General features: G+C 45.0%; 1 protein-coding gene across 2 annotated transcripts in view; it reads left to right on the forward strand.

The window, feature by feature from the left end:
* The window catches only part of Tshz2 (teashirt zinc finger homeobox 2), a 450,165-nt gene extending 430,616 nt beyond the window's left edge, over positions 1-19,549 (forward strand). For both annotated transcript variants that reach the window (XM_036183635.1, XM_036183636.1), the window contains exon 3: positions 18,026-19,549. Coding sequence is in view for 1 of the 2 variants with exons in the window: in XM_036183636.1 (XP_036039529.1) it covers positions 18,026-18,027 (2 nt within the window). In the remaining variant the exon portion in view is untranslated. The remainder of the gene's footprint in view (positions 1-18,025) is intronic.
* The last annotated feature ends 812 nt before the right edge of the window (positions 19,550-20,361 follow it).

The following is a 20,361-nucleotide window of genomic DNA, read 5'->3' on the forward strand; positions in this document are numbered from 1 at the left end:
TGCCAGTGTCGTGACATATGAAGTCATTCTATGCATTAAGAGGCATGACCATCACCACAGCTAATCACTGGTGTAGTTACAACATAATGGGCATGGTCAATATCACAGAGTCCTTGTAGCAGCTAGGTGACATGAGGTGTCTGTGACATGTTGGCTAAAAATGTTGGTGATAAAAATGACAATGTGTTACCGTCATGGTTTGATGCCGTTGAAGGAAGTGCCAGCTTTACCAGTTCTCAGTCTCTGGGCTGTGACCAAGGGAGGTGAATGTGGACCTCCTGAATTTTATGCACGGATTCTAGGTCAAGAGTCCCTACTAGGGTTTCATCACAGTGTGAACATGGCAGTGTGCAAATCTAAGTGTGGTGTTGCCCACCTACATCCCTGACCAGTACTCGAATAGAGCCTGGTTTACTGCTATTTATTTATGATGCGTGCATGTATGTGTGTCAGCATGCACATGCCACAGCTTGCATGCAGAGGTCAGAGGACAGCTTGCTGCAACAGGTTCTCTTTCCACGGTGTGGATCCTGGGGATCAAACTCAGGTATCTCTCTGGGCAGTGAGCACCCTACTCCCTGAGCCATCTTGCTGGCCCTCTACTGTGTCTTCTCTTCTCGTTATTATTTATGGAAACAACTCCTGAGCATAAGGCATTGATGCATAGACGTGTATTCCATAGACTTCACTCAGAACGTCTCACTTAAGCAGCTGCCGAGCCCACAGTACAGGCAGTTAAGCATGGAGGGAGAAGGGCCTGTCTGCTGGAAATATGTTTAACTAGAAGACACAGAAGGACCAAAGCCATTTTATCTCTTACTGAAATTCTGATACGCAACACAATGCTGGAACGGAGGTGGTGTTATCTCAACTCATAGATCTCTTAAGATTTATTATTTAAGTAAGTGAGTGTGTGTGTGTGTGTGTGTGTGTGTGTGTGTGTGTGTGTGTGTGTTGAGGAATGAGAGAGCAGGTGTCCAAAGAGACCAGAGGCATCGAGTTGTGAGCAGCCTGTTGTGAGTTCCAAGAAAGGAACTCGGGTCCTCTGTAAGAGCAGCTCTCTTGACCACTGAGCCATCTCTCCAGCCTCTTCCCCAAATCCTGCCTGAAGGAAAAAATATCAGCCATCATTCTTCCTGGAGCATTTGTCTCTAGGGCCAGGATTGCAGGGCTGCCTATGCCAAGAGACTGGACATGTCAGGCAAAGGAACCCACTATCAGTGACAGAGCAGTCATTCCCACGGGTGTTCCACAGGCGCTCAAGGAGCTGTTTCCAATGAGCAGAGGATAAGAAACCCCCTCTGCAGAAAGCCAGGTAGCAAAGCATGTATGCTGCAGACCTCAAAGCTTTGATCGAAACTACACAACTCAGCTGTGAGAGCATGCAAGGATCCCCAGACAACAGGCAAACAACACACTGGGCTCTGTGCCCATCAGGCCCTTATCTGTGGTGATACTATATTTGTAAAATGTGATTTTATTTGTATATTAATAAAGTTGCCTTGGGGTCAGAGCAAGCCATAGCAGAAGCTGGGCAGTGGTGGCGCACGCCTTTAATCCCAGCACTCGGGATGCAGAGGCAGGCGGATCTCTGTGAGTTCAAGGCCAGCCTGGGTTACCAAGTGAGTTCCAGGAAAAGGTGCAAAGCTACACAGAGAAACACTGTCTCGAAAAAAACAAAAAACAAAAAACAAAAAACAAAACAAACAAACAAAAAAATGTGGAAAGCACTCTCAGCCCATAGGCCATTTAACAATAAGCAGCAGGTGGGATTTGATGCAGGGGCAGTGCGTGTCAATGGGTAGAGTGCACTGTGGCTCTAGATACTGGTTGGGTTTAGCAAAAGTGGCTGAGCCTCCATTCATGTTGATCTTAAATCTGTTTCTTTCTTGTTCAAATGCTTTCTCGTCTTTGTGGTCTGGTATCTGCAGATGCTCTACCAGACACAAGCCCTCCAGTTCCCCATTCCCGAGAGGGCTCATACTCCCTTACTGTTCAGGTCTCCACCCAATTGTCATCACCTTAAAGAGACCTTTCTGGGCCCCTGCTCATTGCTTCTCATACCTGCAGCCCCTGGGGTTCCCAGCACCTGCCTCGTTCCTCCACTTCCATGACATGGTCACGATGGCTTGCTGCCACATTGCCACGGTTCTCTCAGGAGAACCATCTGACTTCTTCCCCACCATGCCCTGTGTCAAAGCAGACACAGCCATAAAGTAAATGCTTCCCAGTATCTGTCTCATGTCCAATGGTAAAAGAAGAGGTAAAACATGCACAATTGGAGACCAGAGAGATGTCTCAGTGGTTAAGAGGACATACTGCTCTCACAGAGGAGTTAAGTTCCCATAAGCTCATGGTCACCTGTAACTCGTTTCAGGTGCTTTAATGCCCTCTCCTGGTGTCTAAAAGTATTGCACCTACATGGTGCACACACACACACACACACACACACACACACACACACACACACAAAATAAATGAATCATTTTTAAAGCACACAAAATGTTATTGCCTCACCTGTTCTCTTCAGGCATCAGATATTCACCATTAACATCACTATTGTGTAAGTTTATAATAATTTTAGTAGTGGCTGAAAGTTTTTCAAGTAAATCTGATAGGGAGCCCAATCTAGAAACTAGATGAAAATTAACCTTATATGCTTAAAGTGAGGGTGGAGCTCCCCAGGCTTTCTCAGGCTTGCTGCCTCTGAAACACTCCATGTCTCTCTACCTCTGAGAAGCTGTTTGAGCCCCTTATCTTGGTCTAGAACTAACATCTGAGATGCCTCCATTTGTTTCTCCAAGCTCCTGGAAGCTGGTTCTGACCTCCCTGTGGAAGTTGATGAATTTTAGAATCAACCGTTTCTAAGAACTGTCCAGAGACTTTCTTCTACAAACACATTTGTATTTTCTGCAAAACAAGAGTGCCACGTGCCATGCTGGTCACCAAGTTGATTTATGGAGATGTGTGGAGTTCAATTTTACTTCATTTATTTATTTTTATGTCCTTAATAATAACATATGACCTTTCCACCTCAAACCAGGCAGGATAGTCAAGTGAGAACACATTTGAGCACATTTCCAGAATGTGGATGAGCAGACTGCCCAGAGGCCCATGTGGTCATTTCCAAACATTGGATCCTCATTTCCCTCCCTGCCTGTATCAACTCAGGCTACCACTACATGCTACAGACCTGGGGGAGGGGTGACTCACTCGGTTTTTCTTACAGCACTGGGAGGCTGGAAGTCCAAGATCACAGTGTGGACACTGCTGGCTTCCTCTTTGGTTTGCACATGCCTGTCTTCTGGAATCCTCTTCCAGGGTCATCCCCGTGTGTGCACACACTCGGAGTGTCCACATTTCCTCTCCTCGTTGACTATTTCTTTGAAGGCTGCCTCCAAAGAGACACAGCCTGGGGTGCTGGGGACCCAGTTCAGCGTTTGGCATTGCTTTGCTGAGAAAGCCTGAACCATTTCTCTGCAGTCCCTGGCTGCTTCCCAGGACCACTGCCCAGCTCCTGTTCCCACCTCGTGAGGGATGGCCTGCGACTAGGCACCCCCATGCCAGCCTCCCTTTATCGTCTTTCCTATTGCTTCACACACTGCTCTGCTTGGAAGTGCTGAAAGGTATCTAGTAAATTCTGTGTGGGGTTCAGAATACTTAACCACAGCTGTTCTGGAGCTGATCTGGGGGCAGATCGGAAACCAGGCTGTGAGCCTGAAGATACCCTCTAGGGGGCAGTGTAGGCCTGAGGTCCTGGTGGGCATGGAGGGAGCGTTCGGAGTGGGGGGGGGGGGGCAGAAGACTTTGGGATCCTGACTCCTCCACCATCTCTGAGAGCCATGTGACCTCAGTCACTTCACATTCCCAGGAGCCAGTGGAAACGTCTGGAAAATGGCACCACTGACGGCTCTCATCTCAACCCTGCTGTGGGAAGCTTGTACGCTTCCCATGTTGCCTGGCGCGGGGTCATTTCTGGGCAGCCTGGGTGACACAGACGGTGGGCTTGAAGACCCTGTGGACCAGGGCTTACATGTGAGGTTGGCTGTCTCTGTAAACAGTGGTGTGTGCTTTTCATTTGGCTTGGGAGTGTTTGTGTTTGTGTGGTATAAAAAAAATTAAATTGATAGAGAAATGCAGATTTAGAGATGGGCAGAGAAGAAAATAAACCAAGAAAACGTATAATATAATTTTACAAGTTATGTGTTTTGTGTCTGTTTAAAAAAAAAAAAAAAAAATGAGTAGCCAGACCCAGCACTAGAGAGTCAGACTTACAATGAGCCTGAGATTGATCTGCTGTGTGGGTTACATAGCAAGGTCCTGGCCAGCCTGAGCTACACAGTGAGTGTGTCAGGGAGGAGGGCATGAGGAGGAGGAGGGGAAGGAGGAGAGGGAGAGGATGGGGAGAATTAACTGATTAAATGAATGAGATTAACTCATTAAGCTCTCAAACACTGTAGCAACATTACAAAAAGCCCCAGGCCTGTGCCGTGCCTGAGGCCCACAGAGCCTCCAGTAGTGGGCTGGCTCCAGGGGTGGTAACTGTGGAGTGGGACCAGGATGGAGAGGTGAGGCCATTAGGGCCACAGTCAGATCCTGTTACCTGAGCCTTTGGCCTCCCGGGCTTTTACCATCTCAGAGTCTTACTTTCCTTGTCTGTATTGTCAAAAGTAACTACTTACTGGGCTGGAGGAGTTTCACAGTTCAGACTTCCAGGGGACTCAAAATTCAGTTCTCAGCCCTGAGACATAGAGGTTGGCTGCTCACAACCTCTGTAACTCCACTTCCAGGAGACCTGACGCCTTCTTCTGGCCTCCAAGGGCATTGCACTTGTATATGTATGTACACATATATGTGTGTATATGGATGCACACGCCTGTAATCCCAACACTCGGGAGGCAGAGGCAGGCGGATCTCTGTGAGTTCGAGGCCAGTATGGTCTACAGAGCTAGTCCAGGACAGGCTCCAAAGCTACAGAGAAACCCTGTCTCAAAAAAAAAAAAAAAAAAAAAAAAAAAGAAAGAAAAAACTTCTTGACTGGTTAAACAAATGTAGACTCCCAGAAATTGAGAATCCAGACAATAACTAATGGATGTTTTGCATTACAATTACAAATGCCACCCAATGTCCAAGAGGTCTGTGTGTAGACAAATTTCTAGTCTGTGCCTCCATTTTACCATCCGTATAATGGCAGGAAAAGTCAGAGATCAGAAGTGAGGATGGTCCTGAGACCATCCACTTCGGTTTCTGTAATTCTGTACAGGCAGAGGAACAGGCTAAGTGTGAAGACATTGATCTACTGTTTACAGATGTATTATTTACAAATGAGGGCTGAGAGAGGAACTTAGGGCAACCAGTCTGGACTCTGAAATACTAAATGATCCTCTGAGGATGGACTATGGGTTGTCAGGCTTCTAAGACAAATAAGTGAATTTCTTTCATTTATTTATTTATGAGGGGAGGGCAGTTGTGAGCCATGATGCCTGTGCATGGAGGTCAAAGGTCAACTTTGCAGAGGTTGTTTCTCTCCTGCTACCACCATGTGAGTCAGGGGATTGAACTCGGGTCAGTAGGCTTGTTGACAGGAGCCTTTACTGTCTGAGCCACCTCGTGGGCCCGTAAATAACTGTTCACTTAAATAAATAAATAAATAAATAAATAAATAAATAAATAAATAAATAAATAAATAAATAAAAACAGGGTTTCCTTGTGTAACCCTGGCTGGCTTGGACCTCACTCTATAGAGTGGGCTGACCTGGGACTGGAGATCTGCCCCGAGTGTCAGTGTTAAAGGCTGGGCCTTGTCTTTTGTTTTGTTGTTGGTTTAGTTTGGTTTTTAGCAGCTTAAGGGACTCTTGGGAGCAATCTTCAGGAACTGGTTGGTGTTAACTGATCTGAGACTCAAGACAAGTCTTGATTTCATCTCGGGGTCACTGGGGGAAAGTGCACCGATGACCTCTGGGTCCTCCCATGTGAAAAGGAAACAGTAACTCAGGTGACGTCTGGCTGTAACTAAGAATGATCCGGTTTGGGAATCATGGCTGTTATCGCTGAGACAGAGCATGTGCATCCAAGACAGGACGGCACAAGTTCGTTCACACCCTCGCTTTGCCACTTCCTGTCCCCTAAATCTCTTGACCTCCAAACAGAGGTCATGAAAGCTTCCTTTGGGGATCAGGATAAGAATTAAATGAAGATCTCCAGTGTTGGAACACTTGCTACTTTTCCAGATCCCCAGCACTCAAGCCGGTGGCTCACACCACCTGAGACTCCAGCTCCGGGGATCTGATGTCCTCCTCTGCCCCCTTAGGCACCTGAATGCACATGGTGTACACACACACACACACACACACACACACACACACACACATTTTTTAAATACTAAGTTTTTCTTTTTAAAAATTTAAATAAAACATTGCTGGGTGTGGTGACACATACCTGAAATCCCATTCCTGAGTGCGAGGTCAACCTTGGCTACAGAGCAAGATCAAGGCCAACCTGGTCTCAACAAACAAACAAACAAACAAAAACCTGAATAAAACCAGAGTGGATGATGAGCACTCAATAAGGGGACAGACTCATTAAAATAAAAAAGACATTATTCAAGCTTTACCTGAATTGCCTAATTATGTAACCCAACACACCAGCCTTTTTGCCAGTGTAGACACTGCCACAGAGAATACCCAGAGGCTTTAGATCCACAAACACAGTGGTAAAGAAAAATCTCGCCATGACGATTTTCCAGGCTCTGGAGGCAAACAGCATTTCCTAAGAGCCAACAGCCCCAGTTTTGGTTCCAATGAAGTCCCCTCCCCGGCTGTGTCGACACTGTGAACCTCATTTGGCCATAAGTCACTTGAAATAAATAACATTTGGCTCTGAGCCCCACGTAGAGAAGATGGGCGCCACAGTGAATCATGTCGTTGGCGGCCGACTTGAAGCTGTCCGAGTTGTTTATGGTGATGTTTGCCAGCATGTAGACCTCATTCAAACAGTTTTAGGGCTGTTTGGGAGTATAGGGATGTGATTCTCTAAGAATGGGTACAGGGAAATTACTCGCTTTCTCTCTTCCATGGCCAAGCACCAAGAGCAACCACCCAGCAGCATCGTCACCATACGATCTGCCACCACAAGACATGAAATTATAATTCACATCAAAGCCACCAGGGACACTGTCCTTTCCAGTCTCAGGACGATGCCTGGTATTTATTCTGTTTTAATTTTTGAATTTAATCTTTTGAAAAAATGACAGTCACTGGACAGTTTTTCAGTCCTTATCATTCTTCATTGTATAGTTTTCCCGAACAATGTGCTTCGGGAAATTCTCCACAGCTCCAGCAACAACAACAACAACAACAAAAAAAAAAAAAAAAAAAAAAAAACTGGCCGAGAACAGGCTTGAGGGTAAAAATACTCAGACCCACTGGCTGCCTCTTCCAACCCATAATTCCCGCCCTTCCCGACCACACCTCTGTTTGCTCATTTGTAGGGAGGGAAGGGATGCCACCCTCGGCTAGACTTGTCAAATGCAGAGCCAGTCCTTAATGAGATGGTGGGTGTCATGACTGTGCATTCTCTTGCTTAGCGGCGACATCAGATGTTTTGAAAGGCTGCTTTATCCCTTTTTGTGTGTATAAAAGGAAGGAAGTTTTTCTTAGCTTCACATTTGAATTGACAACTGATTTCTTTTCACCCAGTGTTGAGTGAAGGGGCTGAAGAGCCTCTCTGCTACTTTAATTTTAAAATTTCCAGAAAGAAAGAATAATCCATTTTCTGAGGCCTAATGACTTCTTTCTCAAGCATAAATGAATTTCATGTGTATGTTTTTAAATTTATTCTACATCTCACTCCAAAGCATTTCCAAAGCACTTTATTACATGTCACATAATAAAAACCACAAAAGAAATAAAAATCGTTAAAGGAATCTGGATTTTTTAATTTTTTTTATTTTATTTTTTATTTGATGTGTATGAGTATTTTGCCTGCATGTATGTCTGTGCACCATGTGCATGCAGTGCCCACAGAGGCCAGAAGAGGGCGTCAGAAACCCTGGGACTGGAGTTACATATGTCTGGGAGCCACCATGTACTTGCTGGGAACTGAACCAAGGTCTTCTGGAAAAGCAGCCGGTGCTCTTATCCACTGAGCCATCTCTCCAGATCCAGAAATCTGCATTCTGCTGGGCACTTATGATACCGGGTGATGTGCTGTGATGTCCCTGATTAGTGAGCAGAGAAGTGGTTGGAAGAAAGAGACATCTTTCCCCAGAGTTGGGTAGCCCATAAACAGCACAGCCTCACTGTTAGCAAGTAGTCCAGAGGCAAACGGAGCAGGCAAGTTTGGGGTGCCCGGTGGTAGAGCACTTGCCCTGCATGCACAGAGCCTTGTGTTTGATCCCCAACTCTGTAAACGCAGGAAACAGTTCGTACAAGCTTCCTTTGGGGATTGTAAGAACTCATAGGGGCCAGTGAGGTGTCTCCGGAGCCTGCTGTCAGCAGAACACTTAGGGCAGAAGAAAACATTCTGCAAGTTGTCATAAGACCTTCACACATGTTGTCGTGAGACCTTCACATATGTTGTGGCTCATGTGTGCACATGTACACACACATACACAAGTAATAATCAATAAAATATTTTCAAGGCATTAAATAAAACAGAAGCCTGCTATGAAACTGTGAGGACCTGAGGTCAGATCTCGACAACCCACAGGAGAAGCTGGATGGGGTGGCCCACGACTCTTCCCCAGCCCTGGGGATGCAGAGATAGGCAGATCCCTGGAAATCAACCTCCAGCCAGTCTAACCAAATTGATGAGTTCCAAATTCAGTGAGAACCCTGCCTCAAAAACATAAAATAAGTTAAGTCGAGGAAGACACCAGACATAGTCCTCTGGCTTCCACACACATGTACAACATATGTGCGCGCATGCGCGCGCGCACACACACACACACACACACACACACACACACACACACACAAAGAATTAAAACAGCAGTCATACCTCAGGCCAAAGATGGGCACCCAATGAAGGGTAGAACCAAATATTTAAAAAAGAAGAAACTATTCCTTTCTGTCTTTAAAATAACCTTAACCATTCTTTCTTTAAAAAAAAAAAAAAAAAAAAAAAAAACAGCCAGGCGGTGGTGGTGCACGCCTTTAAATCCCAGCCTTGGGAGGCAGAGGCAGGTGGATCTCTGTGAGTTCAAGGCCAAGCCAGCCTGGGCTACCAAGTGAGTTCCAGGAAAGGCGCAAAGCTACACAGAGAAACCCTGTCTCAAAAACCAAAAAAAAAAACAGTTGTACTTATCCCTGAGCTCCATTTCTTTTTGGTAATTATTCAACCCAAGCCTCCTCAAAGCGTCATACTGAGAACAGATGCAAGTTTAAAAAGCTCATGGGGAATGGAGGGGAGTAGATAGCAGGGACTGGCTCCTGGTCTTACCAATTTTACTTAGATTGGCACACCTTTGATTATAATTAGGAACAACCATTCAGCAGTTAGGACTCCATAAGCCCATCATTAGCTGTCGGGAAGGTTGTACTGGGCAAAGCTTCATGGAGACCCTTTCATCCCAGCTTGGGCAGATGAAGAGTGAATGCTAAGACAGTATCCACAGCTACGGCGGACACAGGAGAAGGTGACAGTGTGGCCCCACTCTTGGGAGGCCCTGCATCTTCTCTCCCACCTTTTCTCTTGCTTTCCTGGGAGTATTATCCTGTCTCGGATGGTTTCCTCAGCATCCAGTCTGCACACAGAGATACAAAGGGTCCTGAGCCCCTTGGGTGTCTCAGGGAGACCTTCACCCTAATTGGTCTGGGTTAGGAAGCACCTAGGAAATTACTAGGCCTACCTCTGGGTGTGTCCATGACACGTGAGACTGGGGCCTAATCAAAGGATGCATCCCTTAATGGGTTCAGAATGGGCACATTATTTGGGGTGGTGAAGTGGGGGGCGGGCACTGGAGGGAGCAGGTGTCTGGAGCGTGTCCTTGGGGACCACAGCCTGTCCCCTTTCTGTACCCCCCTTTTACTTGGCATCTTCTCTGCCATGAGGATTGAAACCTTTGGGACACTAGCAGCAGAAATCCTTCTGTTAATTCTTCTGTTCTTTGGTCAGGAGTTTGGTCACGGCTACAGAAAGCTAACAAGGGCTCCATGAAGCAGGCAAACCCAGAGCAGCACATCCTGTGTGCCCAATGCGCGGTCATTTGGGGCCGGAGACAGGAGATAGAGGTCCCGCAGGAGCTTTTGCTCAGGTGCTGATTAGTAAATCCCACGGAAAAGTCCCCCACCTCCAACCGTGGACCGTTGCCTGCCTGGCTGGGGTCCTGATGTATCTATCATACATTTGACATACCTGTGAGATTTATGACAAGCCAAGCTTTAAAAGAAGTTCAAAAGTTGAGATTTTTTCCAGTGTGGTAATTACAGCTAGCGTCATAGTCCCACATTCCAAGGAGAAAACTATACAGTAAATAACTGTAGTTTGTATTCCTCTTCAAGGGTGGGATGAGACCGCCTTGACAAAGCAGCTCTGGTCTCTGGATGCAGATCCTACTGAAGTCAGGGGCAGCTGGGCCTGTGCCTAAGAGTAAACGCTTTGAAATCAGGAAAATAAATATTTATATTGTCCTCCACAGAAACTCAGCTGTGTGTGTGTGTGTATGTGTGTGTGTGAGAGAGAGAGAGACAGAGAGAAAGAGAAAGACAGAGACAGAGACAGAGAGGAGGGAGGCAGAGACAGAGAAAGACAGGGAGACAGAGAGAGAGAGAAAGACAGAGAGACAGAAACAGAGAGAGGAAAAGACTTCCCTTTCCAGAAGCAGCTCATCTCAGTCTCTGTTTCCAATGGCAGAAAAAAAAAAATTAACTGGGAGAAAAGAATTAGCAAATGCCATCGGGGGCTGCAGATGTGGCTCAGTGCGCAGAGTGCTTACCTAACCTGCATGAAGACCCCGATTCCATCCCCAGCTTGACTTCATCAAGCAGCATGGTACCATGTGCCTGTAATCCTAGAACTTGGGAGATAGAAGCAGGAGATTTAGAAGCTAAAGGTCATCCACGGCAATGCTACACTGTGAGTTTGAGGCCAAGCTGGGCTCCATGACTCTTTCAAGAGCAGAGCATTCAGTAGGGGAGGAGCTCAAGTTCAAGGACGACTGGGGCACAGAATAAAATCAGAGAGATTTGGAAGCATGATCTGCCTACCCACATGAATCTGCGTCTGCATATCAGAGCATTGTGTGCACTTAAGCAATTATTTAATTCTCTGTAAGAAGTAAAATTTGTCCACCAAAGTTTAAGAGTTTATTCACAGAGAGATTTCTCTTAGGAAAAATTAAATGAAGTACTGATGGCAAGACTAAGCAAAGAGAGGGAGCCAATTTGGATTTTCAAACTGTAAATCAATTTGAGAAATACTAACTGTGGTTTCTTTGAGGATGGCACCATCGAAAGTCCTTATCTCCATTTTCAGTTCACCTCTTTGTCATAGTCTCTTTTTCTAACGACTTTTTTTCATTTCAACATTACAATTTCTCTTGTGTTTTCTGTTTTCAACCAAATATCTTTGAGGAGCCTTACAATAGGAGTCAATTGTCTATGCTCCTTAACCTGCTCACCACAGGAGCAAATCACCCAGACCCCTTAGCTACAGTCCATTCCAGAAAAGAGAGAGAGAGAGAGAGAGAGAGAGTGTGTGTGTGTGTGTGTGTGTGTGTGTGTGTGTGTGTGTGTGTGTGTACATAATGTGCTTTGAAACCAGGTGTCATGGGAACCTGTGTGGAACAGCCAGGGGTGTGGCTCAACAGCCTGTCAATCTCAGGATAGAATGCACAGTCTTCGAATAGGATCCGAGTTGAGGGTAGAAGACCAGACCTGCATCAAGTTCCCCAAAACATCTGTGCTGTGAGGAACCACATCACCCCATGTGGAACTCTCCACAGTACCAGGGACCTAACATCCCAGCCTCCATTTGTTCCCTTCCAGCCATTATAAAGTGCCTCCTGATGCAGTAATACTAGAGCATCCCACCAAGAGCAGAAGATACAGGAAGGATGGAGCAAGGGCTAGGGAAGGGAGCCACTGACACAAACAATCGCCAGAGGATTAAAAAGCCATATGGCTGTCCTAGTCAGGGTTACTATTGCTGTAATGAAACACCATGGCCAAAGCAACTCCGGGAGGAAAGGGTTTATTTGGTCTATGCTTCCACATCACTGTTCATCACTGAAGGAAGTCAGGACAGGAACCAGGAGGCAGGAGCTGACACAGAGGCCATGGAGGGGTGCTGCTTACTGACTTGGTTCTCATGGCTTGCTCAGCCTGATTGCTTGTGGAACGCAGGACAACCAGCCCAGAGATACCACCACCCACAGTGGGCAGGGTCCTCCCCCATCAATCACTAGTTAAGAAAATGCTCTACAGCCGGATCTTGTGGAGGCATTTTCTCACTTGAGGCCCCCTCCTCTCTGATGACTCTAACTTGTGTCAAGTTGACATAAAACCAACCAGTACAATGGCCAAATTAAAATATAGATAATTCTGAACATCTGATGGTGGCTCCTTAATAAATAAGAAAATAATGCTATCTTCTTGCCTGACTCTCCCTTCCAAACTCTACCTAATTAACATAGCCAATGACCTTTTAGATATGTAATTAAATTTTTTATTTATTTTCATTTTATTTTTCTCACACCAGAGCAACATACTAGCAGGTAGAAAAAGACTTATGAAGCAACAAAGTTGGGCCTTCAACAGAGACCTGAGGTCGCCAATGCCCCTTTCTTTGGTTTCTTTCTTAATCCAGTTTATGTAATCGAATTGCAAGCAAAGAGAAACAACACTCTTAATGACCTTCCTTAATTTCCTACTTTCAGTTTTCTTCTAGGATCTTATTAGGCCCCAAATGACCTAAGAGGCAAGTTTCATCTACCATGCCTCCAGCACACTGGCCTCCCATAGGTACCACATCTTCCATCTCTCCGTGGTCAGATGTAAAGGCCTTCTTTTTTGTTGGGTTGGTTTTGAGACAGGGTCGTATGTTGTCTAGACTGGCCTGGAACTCCTGACCCCCTTGCCTCTGTCTCTCAGATCCTTGGATCACAATCACACAGCACCACGTTTGACTACTCCCAGGGACTTTGCCAGTGGGGTCAGCCTCCCAGATAGATTGTGATACAAGACCCTCATATCTGGAATTTGAAAGCCAGAGTGCTCAGATAGATGTTCCTGGGGAAATGCCTCTAACTTACCAAGGATAGTGGTGGCTAGCGCTTTGCATCATAACTCAACAGTAACAAGAGCGTTCGTTGCTTTTGGGTCACTGGGACCAACCTGGGAGGAAAAACTTAAAGCAGGCAAGAGTCATTCTGCTTGCAGGGGGCTTCAGTTCCATTCTGGGGAGGGAGAGGAGGAGGGGAGGAGGAAGGGAGGGAGGGAAGGAGGGAGGGAGGGAGGCTGAAGCAGCTAAGTCATCCTGGGGCCACAAGGCAGGGGCTGTTGGAATCACAGCAGATCAGAAAGGAGAGAAGGAGGCAGAAGCCAGGGCCAGGCAGCTTCCAAAAGCATGGTCTTCGTGTCCTGCCTCCATCAGCTAGTTCCTATCCCTGTGGGGTTCCACAGCCACCAACATAGTTCTCACTAGCTGGGAGGGACATTTCAGATTCCAGCCATAACAGGAGGCTGGAAGGATAGCCCCGTCACTGCTTGCCATGCAGGTGTTGGGTCCCGGACTCCACATCAGAGGTCAAGTGTGGTGGGGCTTGTCATCCCAGCTCTGGGAAGAGACCGGTCGATCCCTGGGATGCTCTACTCCACAGCTCCACCCACCTGGTGAGCTTCAGCCTACTGAAGGACCGTGACGCAAAAAAACAAGATGAACATGCCTGAGAAACAACAGCTGTGCTTGACCCCCAGCCTCCACATGCACATCACATGTACAAATACAGTAAATAAATACATTAGCAAATAAATAAATAAATATATAACTTTTAAGAATAAATCATTTGTGGCAGTTAAGAGCTCCTGCTGCGAGCCAGGCGTGGTGGCACAAATCTCAGCACTCGGGAGGCAGAGGCAGGCAGATCTCTGTGAGTTCGAGGCCAGCCTGGGCTACAAAGCGAGTTCCTCCAGGTGGTGGTGGCGAACACCTGTAATCCCAGCACTTGGGAGGCAGAGGCATGTGGATTTCTGTGGGTTCGAGGCCAGCCTGGGTTACAGAGTGAATTCCAGGACAGCCAATGGCTACACAGAGAAACCCTGTTGCAGGGGTGGGGGTGTTCCAGGATAAGAGGAAGGAGAGAGATCCCTGACTCAAAAATAAAAATAAATTTAAAAAAAAATTCAAACATGAACAACTATCTATCTCCACACATATTGAGCTGAGGTAACCGGTAGATTATTCATCATCCCCTCTTTCTGCTTTAGAATTTTACTAGATTTATTTGTGTTGGGGGGCATGCACGTGTCACAGCATGAACGCGGAAGTCAGGACAATTTGGGAGCATCAGTCCTCCCTCCCTTTACATAAGCCCCAGACCATCAGGCTCCATGCCTTTTCCTGCTCAGCCATTTCACTCATGGTTAGACTTTTGAGACAGTCTCAGTATATAGCCTAGGCTAGCCTCAAACTCACAACTCAGCCACCCTCGGTGCTGAGCCCTCAGCTCTCATGCCTGGCCTTTCGATTCATTTTTAATATTGTTTTCTCACCACAAAATCATTCCCTCCAGTTGACTCAAGAACTAGACCTAGGAGGTTAAGCCTACGAGAACACCCCAACATAGTGAAAAGATGTAGACATAAAACTGTCATCAGAACGCTTTGTACCATTAAATCAAGTGGGAACCCAAGTCCATGTCCAGGAGGGTAAGAATGGTTTAGCAAACTCCAGCCACACTGTCCATCATCAGACGCAAACCCCAGCTGCTGTCCCCTACAATGTTTTCCACTGGAAAACTAGACCAGTGGTACTTGGCAGCACCAGTAGCTATGTGGACCTCAGAAAACACATGAAAACACAATGACTGGAGATGGACATACAGCTAACTGTGAATGAGTGTTCTCTCTGAGTGGGAGAGTAGAAGTTACACTTTTCCAGAAAGTCTTTATAGTGAATAAGTACATTATATATTTTCAATTATAGTAAAATAATACAATATAAAATTTACCATTTTGATCCTTTTTTAAGCATATACTTTGGAGCTGTTACATCTATTCACAGTGTTGTACAACCAAAACCATCATCTCCAGAACTGGTCATCTTGCAAAACTGAAGGTTCATGGCCATTAAAAGTATCAGGTAGACACCGAGTCCGCCTTCTTGTGACTGCCACCTTTTACTTAGCATAATTTCCTCAGTGTTCACTTGTAGTTGGAGTGTTCCTGCCTGGCCCAGAGTCAGGACAAATCTCTCTCACCCGCCAGTCCCACAGTCTCTCAGACCTAACCAAGTAAGCACACAGAAACTTACATTGTTTAGAAACTGTATGGCCGTGGCAGGCTTCTTGTTATCTGCTTCTTCTATCTTAAATTAGCCCATTTCTGTTAATCTATTCTTTGCCACATGGCTCGTGGCTTACCAGTGTCTTTACATGTTGCTTCTCCTGGAGGCGGCTGGCGGTGTCTCCTCCCAGCCTTCTACTTCCCAGAATTCTCTTCTCTCTTGTCCCGCCTATACTTCCTGCCTGGCCACTGGCCAATCAGAACTTTATTTACACAGAGCAATATCCACAGCACTTCCCCTTTTCTTTTTTTAAGGAAGGTTTTAACTTTTACATAGTACAATTACATATAACAAAACAATTATCAAGCAAGAATTACAGTTACAATATTAAAGAAGATATCCTATCTATCTTATATTTGTGAGTCTAAGGTTTTATATCTAACTTATCTTTTATCATGACTGAGGAAATTATAACTATCTAGTCTTCAACTACATCAAAGACCTCAGAAGGATATAATATTACCTGAGAACCGGGAGAAGGATGCAAGCATTTTTCGGGAGTCTTGCAGGGTAGACAGAGACAGCTGGCAGCCTGGACAGTCACCTAATGTTCCTTTGTAAAGTTGGGGCATTTGTCTTCAGCCCACAGGGCTAGAGTCTCTTGGTCACTTCTCTCAGTGTCCTGTAGAACGTCTGGCAATTTCCTCTGCGAAGCAGGAACCTGAAGGACCATTTTGTCAAGCAAAGTTTAGTGGTCACCTTTCTATGGGTCCTGCATGTCCAGTTGATCAAGCAGTCCAGGCAAGAACAGTTTCTAGCCCAAATGGCTATTTTTGCCAAGGTGAAGATAAATCCCATATGAAGTGTCTTCAGTGCCCATCCTCCTCTCTGAAGTAAATTGGTGCTGCCAGGAGCAGACATGTCTCACTGCCCAGAAAGTCTAAATTTTAAAAGTATTTTAAATGCCATATTCTGTAGACCTTTGAAGTATTTGAAGATTACCTATCTATCTGAAATATCTCTTGTATACTTAGAAGACTTAACTAACATGGCTATGAGTATGATTATCATAGATGACTAATTAAATTAACCTATTTCTGTTAGTCTATACTTTGCCACATGGCTTGTGGCTTACCAGTGTCTTTACACGTTGCTTTTCATGGCGGCAGCTGGCGGTGTCTCTTCTCAGCCTTCTACTTCCCAGAATTCTCTTCTCTTTTGTCCCGCCTATGCTTCCTGCCTGGCCACTGGCCAATCAGAACTTTATTTACACAGAGCGATATCCACAGCATTCACTCACGTCACAGAACAATCAAATCGCCCTTCCTTTTAAAGGCTAAGTAGTAGTAGTATTCCATGTGTGTATTACTATATTCTATTTACCCATTCATCCAACGATGGGTTGCTTCTGCCTTGTAGCAATTGTGGATGTACTTTCTATGAACCTAGGTATGTCTCTCCCATATATAAAAATGGGTTTTTTTTGTTTTGTTTTTAAGATTTATTTATCACGTATGCAGTGTTCTGCCTGCACGTGTGTCTGCAGGTCAGAAGAGGGCACCAGATCTCATTATAGATGGTTTGAACCACCATGTGGTTGCTGGGAAGGGAACTCAGGACCTCTGGAAGAGCAGTCAGTGCTCTTAACCTCTAAGCCATCTCTCCCATATATAAATGGTTTTTTGATAGGGGCCTGTGAAAGGGTTTAGTAGGTACCAAGCCTGATGACCTGAGTTTGAACCCTGGAACTTACATAGTCAAAAGAGATAACCAATTACAAGTTGTCCTCTGACCTCCATGTATGTGCCATGACACCTCTATGTTCATACACACACACACACACACACACACACACACACACACACACACGTGTGTGTGTGCAGCATAAATAAACAAATATATGTTTAAAAACAGTTCTTCGATATAATTTTGGAAATAAATAAATAAAATGTTTTGGTTGGTTTTACATTTAAAAAGAAAAATTCCTAAATTGGCCCCTCTTTTTTCTGTCCCATCATCTGGCTAAGACCTTGACCTTGATTAACTATGACTCTACTCAGAACATTAGTAGAAACAGGAACATGTCTGGGTTTTATCAGTGTGACATAAGCCAGGGACATCTGGGAAGAAGGAGCCTGAATTGAGAAAATGACCCCAACAGATTGACCTGTGGGCAAATCTGTGGGACATTTTCTTGATTAATGATTGATGTGGAAGAGTCCAGCTCACTGTAGATGGTTCCGTAGTTACCTAAAAAGATGTTCCTGAGTTGCATTTAAAAAAAAAAAAAAAAGGCTGAGCAAGCCATGAGGAGCAAGCCAGTAAGCAGCATCCTCCACAGCCTCTGCATCAGCTCTGCCTCCAGGTTCCTGCCTTGAGTTCCTGTCCTGACTTCCTTCAGTGATGGACTGTGATGTGGAAGTGTGAGCCAAGTTAACCCTCTTCTCCTCAAGCTGCTTTTGGTCATGGTCCTCATCACAGCAGTAGGAAACCAACTAGGGCAAACAGGCAGCTGGAGAAGATGGTTGCCCATGCCATTCCTCTGGAAATAACACTCTTCTTCTGTTCTGACTCTCTGCAGGACACATGCCTTAGCCTTGATCTCCCCGCCTGGATCTCCCTCACTCAACCCTTCTTCCTTGCTTCTGACATTGGACCACTGACCTCCTCCTGACACCCGGCTCCAAGAAGACTGCAGAAAGAAAAAAAAAATCACACCAATCATTTCTCTTCATCCTTACTAACAATTTGGTAATGAAGTATTGATTTCCACTTCTCTCCTTATGGATGATATTAGATTTTCATTGATAAACTGCAATGGGACTGTCACATCTCCAAGGTCCTCTCTTCACTGTCAGGAAAAAACAAAGTGCCACTGAGGAAAACTAATGACTGGGAGCATTGACGCACTTGCTTTGTCCGTTTGTAACAGGAAAGGGAGGGGGCGTATCACTCTTCATAGTTTAATGTCCAAGTGGGCTGCTCTTGGGAGCTTACTTTTCATGGTAACGTCCATTTCCTATTTATAACACCCCTGGGAACGTTTGTCTAAAGGAAATGTTTCTGTTCAGTGTAACAATTAAGGTTGCACCTGGATTCCCTAGTCCTGCCCCTGCACCGGGGAGCCATTAATCACCCCAGAGTAGAACAGTTATTAAGTTAAACCAGAGTTTGAGCCAAGAAAACCTCCCAACCATGTTCATCTTCTGTGAAGTTGTTGGAATAGACAGGCTTAACCGTGCTGCTGCCAAAGGCTTCTTCCTGTGTAGTGCTAGAATATGCATCCTCGATGGTCAGCTTGAGCCATTTGTAAACTTAGTTCCCAGCATGCACCACTGTCAGATGGGACTGGCAAACTGGGAAGGGTGCAGAATCGAACTTGAAAGAAAGCGAGATGGCGTCATCAAGAGCGCAAGGTGAAGCGGCCACCTTCACTGGCGATCTCTCCTTGCAGCACCTGTTGCCACTCAAAAGCAGCTTCACCTCTGAACCAACAGAATGCATGAAAACAGGGTGTCCGTTTTAAACGCATTCCTGCAACTTTTTTCATTAAAACTTTAAGGGCCCAATTTTAATTTGTGGAATATTCCCGTTAATAATGAGATCTAATTAAGACATCCATTAAAAGCCCGTTAAAGTTAATTTAACGTAAAAATTCCAATAGAACTGTATTAGATTTTCTCCATTAAATTAACGTTATGGATTTTTAACGGATGTCTTAATTACACGTTATTATTAACGGGAATACTGTATTACACAGATTAAAATCAGGTCCTAAGTCAACCTGGAAAAGCTAAGAGCATGTTTTAATATTAAAGTCTCACAGACACAGCACACAGTTTGGAAGCGCAGGGGAAGGTTCGTTTATTCTAACTGAGCATTTTCTGTACAATGGAGAGTGATCTATAATAGATAAATCCATCATTTCATTTAAACAATGCACCTCTTTATTCTCATAGGACAACAAAGTCTGGATTGTATTGTAAATTGCTACTCAGCTATAGGTGAAATATTTAAACTATTCTCAGCACAATATTCTGAAACAATATTTTGTGGTGTTGTTTTAATTACCAAGGTTATCCAAAAGATAAAAAAAAAAAAAAAAGCTGACAAAGTCAAGCCAAATACATCTGATTCACCATTTACTATAGAGGCTGCCTGTTGGAAATGTGTTGGAAATTTTGACATGATCCCTAAATTCAACACTGGGATTTAAAATAAAATTTGAAGAAGAAAAAAAAAAAAGGAAAAAAACTTATTTACCTCCTAAGGAAAGTGTTGCCCTTATGCCACATATAATAGCAAATTGCTTTTTTTATGGCATGCATAACCTAGATGGGGAAAAATATGGTGCTTCAGGGAAGGAGGGAAAAGTAAATGAAGTTCCAGGAATGTCATTCTGAAGTAATGAGGCATGGACGGAAAATATACCCCTCACATCATCGGATTGAGATGGCAGTCGAAATAGCTTCATTGAAGTGTCAGCGCCCATCCATCAATCAATCACCCACAAGGAAAAATAACAACAGTACAACGGGGCGGCTTTTATGGGATTTACTCATGGGCACAGGGAACAGCGGCTCAGATGTAGTTCTGACATGAAAAGCAAGGTGCTGATATTATTTTTTATGATGGGAGGATCATAAAGTGAATTGAGAACAGAGAGGTCTGTCTGCTTAACCTGTTCAACCAGAAAGGAACGGAACTCGGCTGGAAAGGACCGTCTTCACATGGGTTAAGATTGAAGGGTGGACTCGGCTGAGCACTGTCCTTCAACGAGAGATTCTATTAAGTGGGGGGAGGGATAATACATTAGCACAGGGGGGGTCCTGAAGCTGATAAAAATCGCCTGTTCCAACCCAGGGTTATTAGGCAAAGCTACATAATTCAGATCCTCTGGAACAACCAAAAGCAAAC

This window comes from Onychomys torridus, chromosome 4, assembly GCF_903995425.1.
Source record: "Onychomys torridus chromosome 4, mOncTor1.1, whole genome shotgun sequence".
NCBI classification, from domain to species: Eukaryota; Metazoa; Chordata; class Mammalia; order Rodentia; family Cricetidae; genus Onychomys; species Onychomys torridus.